Source organism: Zingiber officinale, chromosome 8A (genome assembly GCF_018446385.1).
Source record: "Zingiber officinale cultivar Zhangliang chromosome 8A, Zo_v1.1, whole genome shotgun sequence".
In the NCBI taxonomy this organism is placed as follows: Eukaryota; Viridiplantae; Streptophyta; class Magnoliopsida; order Zingiberales; family Zingiberaceae; genus Zingiber; species Zingiber officinale.
In genome coordinates this window covers 138431770-138436923 of record NC_056000.1, presented here as the reverse complement: position 1 = coordinate 138436923, position 5154 = coordinate 138431770, and the positions used below count along the sequence as shown (strand labels likewise).

Here is a 5154-nt window from a genome sequence, read left to right as displayed (position 1 = left end):
ATATATCCATTCTCAAATATCAATTTGTGGCCCTTAGTATTGGCTTTGTTGATAAATACATGAGATAATGACTATAATAATCAGTGGTCGAAACGGAGAATTTCATATTTAGGTTAATTAGGTGGTTCCATGTTCAAATTCAAATACCAATTTACAGATTGAGAGAGAGATGTGGCTACAGCATCTTACAAGAAATAGAAAAAGAAAATACTTTTACTTTTTTTTAAACTTTAGTAAAAGAAATAGAAAAAGAAAGAAAAGAATATAAACTAAAGCTGTTAAGGATATAAGCATCTTACAAGCCTTAATTTTTTTTTTTTACCTTTCTTAAAGGAAAAGGTAAAGAAAAGAAATTAAATGCATAAATTAAATTAAATCTGACAAGGATTTTAGTTGGTCACAATCCTTTAATTCTGAAGAAAATTGAATTTCCATTGCGTGAGATGTAGATTAATTAGTATATTTTATGTTGCGGACCAGGGTAAAGCATGATGTTTATTCTACTCCATGAGCAAAAGAATACTTTGCTTTGCTTGTGGCGATGGCAAACGAAAGATGCAGATGATGGTAAAAAAGTTTGCTTCACGATGGTATACATATCAAAGCTAATTTGGTTCACTACCATTCTCTCCGCTATTGCATAAACTCATTCACTAGCGAAGAAAATAAGAGGTTGAAGAGATAATGTCGTCGGTGTTCCACGAATTGAAGCATCTATTGCTGCAGGTGCTGCCATCGTCTTCCATGATGGCACAAGGTCGCTTGTTGTGTATCCCAAACCACTTGGCGATGGTTTGTGATAACCTTTGGGCTATCAATTCAATGATTGCTATCCCTGAGATGAGAATGCTGTATAATAATCTTTCAGAAATGTCGACGAACTTTGGCAAGGTGTTAGATGTGCCTCCAGAATTTGAAGATTGGGAGAGAGATGTGGCTTCAGCAGTTATAGATGTGGGAGAGTTGCTCAGTAGAATCATGGATTGGGAAGCAGGTTTGCAACGTTCCATTGTGGGCGACACCCAACAGGTGCACTTTCGCCATGTTATTCTAGTGGAGCTGAAAGAGATGTTGTGCAACTTGAATTCTCTTGTGCTGAGAGGATCTGCTATGGATCTTCGGAGGGATCCTATGAGTTCTATGAACCCACTCCGAGAAGACTACTCAATTGTCCTAAAAGGTGAGGTGGTGGGTAGAGAGGAAGATCTGGAGAAACTCATTGCAATCTTCGAACAACAACTAGTATCATCCAACAACAATGGCGATGATAACAACCCGTTCGTAACTGTCATAGATGGCGAACAAGGAGTTGGGAAGACGACCTTGGCGCATATGATCTACCACCACACTTGGGTTCGCCAACAATTTCATCATCGCATTTGGGTGGATCTACCCCTTGTTTCGACATTCAAGATGATTAATATAATTGGAAACGAATTTGTAAGGTCCATAAGCAAGGAAGAATATTGTGATTATAAATTACACCTAGACTTGCCGCTACCAGCCATATGGGAATATATTAATGAACAACTATGTGGTAGTAGATACTTGTTGGTACTTCATTGTGAAAATTTGGTTAGTTTGATGCAATCAGAGTGGAATGAATTGAAGAACATCTTGTTGCGTGTGGGTGGGCCGGGGAGTGGAGTCTTGATCATTGGCAAATCATCGATAGAATCAGCTGTAAGAGATATGGATTTTCTAAATGGGATGAAGGATATTATAACATACTGCTTGAATCCCTTATCGGTGGATGCATGGGTGGCATTATGCAAGAGACAAGCAGCAACGACAATCCCCTCATCGAAGCAAGACAAATCAGAGAAGGATGCATGGTTTTTCCGAGATTTCTTTCCTAGTCAAGCTTTTGGGGCAAAGGTTTTTGGATCGTTAAGTCCTAATATTCTAGCACCAGTTGCAACTCACTTACTCAATGAAATTTATATGGTTAGGAATCTTCCACTTGTCATTATACGATTACACCAATACCAGCATCTACTTGATGTTGATAATGATTATGATGTCATCTTACACATGTTGACCGCTGAATACCTCATACCAACCGAAGGCCTTGAACGAGATTTGATTCAACTCTATGCAAGATCTTTAATATATATACACATGCAAGTACTAGCATTACCGTTTTCAAGGATGGTCTACTTGCATATGAAGGTTCCTGAAGATTCAACTATTATTCCAAGGTACTGTCGCTATTTGTGTTTGAAAATTAATCATAGAGCTATACCATTTCGACTACCGACCATGTCGGTTGAGGTGAGCAATAAACTGATAACATTGATTCTACGAGAACATGAGGAAGCAACACAAGAAGATGTTGAGGAAATAACACTTCAAGTATATAAAAAAAGACGCATGAAAGCAACAACTGCAATATCAAAGTTCCTCGACAAGATGTCGGTAAGACTTATACATTTGCGTATATTAGTTGTAGAAACTGGTATGATCCAAAGGCTACCCAATGAAGTTAGCAAGTTGGTTAACTTGAGATACCTCCACCTTTCAAAGCTTAAGATGGAATTACTTCCGAAATCACTTTTTTACCTACCTAATTTGCGAATTTTAAGTTTGCTTCGCTGCCAAAAGCTTCAAAAGATACCTGAACGAATCCATCAGCTTAAAAAGTTGCAGATTTTGAAAATAACTTATTGCACAAAGCTTCAGTGGTTACCAAAATCTATAACAAGGCTTAAAAACTTGGAAGTGATTGATGTGGAAGGTTGTTGTTGGCTCAACAAACTCCTAGATGATTTGGTCAGTTTTAAATCACTCAGAATCCTCAACATCACAAGATGTGCATCCTTGTCTCAAATTCCTCGTGGGATTGAACAATTAATTGACCTTCGTAAGTTGTCAGGAATATTTGTCGGTGTCGATGGAGGTTTTGTGCTCGCACAATTGCAAACTTTAACAAATCTTCAGGAAATAAGATTACGAAACCTAGAACGAGCAGAGAAGACTCAAACTGAGGTGCTGATGGGCCAACAAAGTCTTTGCGACTTGTCATTGCATTGGGGTGGCGAAGAAGCAGATGAGAGTTCTGAATCAGCTACACCACTGCAGGTACTCGAAGCTCTCCGACCAAACATGCATTTGAAAATGCTAGAGATCATTTCTTTTAAGGGAGTGGAATTTCCTACTTGGATGAGTAAACAACAACTTGTTCGTTTCGATTCTTTGGTTGAAGTGAGACTCATCAATCTCAGGAGGTGTGCTACATTACCATCACTCGGTCAACTTCATTGTCTGGAGAAGATTGAGATAAGTGGCATGGATTTAATAAAACACATAGATAATACATTTTATGGTGATGGCGACACATTTTCTGTGTTGATAGAGGTCACTGTTTCAGAAATGCTTGCGCTGGAGAAATGGTCTATGCCGGAAAGAAAAAAATTTCGTATTTTTAAGAAGCCTCAACAATTGACACTAATTCAGTGCCCAAAACTCAAGGAAATAGATCCGCATTATTATTGTCATACAATGAGAGTATGGTTGAACAATGAGACAATATGGTCTGCTGAATTTAACTGTTGGGAGAACCTCCAGTACATTGAAATAATAGAGATAGTCGGTTGCCAAGAGCTGAGATGTCTGCCACAAGGTATGCGAAGGTTGAAGCGTCTATCTAAGATGACAATTAATAGTTGTAGCAATTTGACGACTTTGGTAGCATTGCATTCACTTGAAGAATTGAACATATATGCTTGCCCACTGCTAGCATTCAACCTAGAAGCATTTAGGGAACTTAGGAGGCTTACAATTAAAGGCTGCCCGAAGATGCAAATGTAAGTGTGATCGTTATATTTCATTTAATTACTCTTGCTATGCTTCTAATAGTGTCAACAATAACTTCTGGATTAATTATTGCCTCAACCAGAGTAGTTATTTATTCTCTTCTCCTTATTTGTTCTACCTATTAGATGTCATATATAAACTTGTTACTTGGATAATTAAACAAAAATTAACTGACTTGTATGATTAGTAATATAATGTGTTTATTAAGAAAAACTAACAGTCATATAGAAGTTTGATCTAATGTACCATTTGCACCATTGGACATTTTTTTTTTTTAAAAAAAGAGAAATTATGATAATTTATTTTTTCTTTTATTGTATTTGGAAGTTTGACCGTTAAAGTGGAGCTGCAAGTTTGATCTAATGTACCATTTGTATTTGGAAGGTTGGAAATAATAATAATAATAATAATAACTCAAATCAAGATTCATATCAAATAATTGCTAATCATTTCTTTTATTGTGTTTGGAACTTTGACCATCAAAGTATAGTTGCAAATGTTAATGACGAAAAAAAAACAAAAAACTCAAATCAAGATTTATATCCTCAATTAATGTTATCAAGGCAAACTATATTGCTTGGCTAATAATTTCTTATCATTTTAGTTATCACGATGCCTGGAAAATAAAAAGACGGTTGTAAGCAAAAGAAGAGAAATGATGGCGGACAAAAGAAGAAGAACCAGAGAAACAACGACGGACAGAAGAAGAAGAATAAGAAGAAGAACACAAATACAACAATGCAAGTAGTTCTCTTTGCCAAATTGAATGATTCGCTTGGCATGTTGCAAGAAACAGTTGACTTCGAGCTGTGGCATAAGAAGAATAGAAGATCCTAATAATTGAGGTATTGTTTGAATCATGTCTTATTGGCGTGTTTTAATTTGGTTAATCATTAATTCATTTTTTATTTTGTGAAATTAATGTGTGATTGTTCTTCAACTCTCGATTTGTCTTGCATCATTAATTAATCATATACAAGTTATGGCCGGTGAACTTGAGATACTTTTTTGATGAATTCATGAGCAACTAATCAACTAGCTCGATTTATTAATGTTTATTGACAATACAAAATATTTTTTTAATTGTGAAATTAATGTGTGCTTGTTGTGAAACTCTTTATTTGTCTTGCAGTATTAATCAAATACAAGTTATATGGCTTGAACTTTCTCACTCTTGAGATACTTTTTTTTTTAATGAATTTATGCAGCTAATCAAATCGATTTATTAATGCTTATCAAGCATACAAAACTCCTGCATATAGTTAATGATGCCTATGAAGAAAGTTGTTTGATTTGATTTGTTGGATGTTTTACAAATTTATTAAAAATTTATTTATT

The 5154-nt window shown here is 35.7% G+C and overlaps 1 protein-coding gene across 1 annotated transcript; it reads left to right on the top strand.

Annotated features, from left to right (window-relative positions):
• Positions 1-1467: 1467 nt before the first annotated feature.
• On the top strand, positions 1468-4643 carry LOC122007875 (putative disease resistance protein RGA4). Its single transcript, XM_042563404.1, has 2 exons — positions 1468-3806; positions 4421-4643. Exons 1-2 carry the CDS (start codon positions 1585-1587, stop codon positions 4455-4457), a joined length of 2259 nt encoding a protein of 752 aa, XP_042419338.1. The 5' UTR covers positions 1468-1584; the 3' UTR covers positions 4458-4643.
• Positions 4644-5154: the final 511 nt, after the last annotated feature.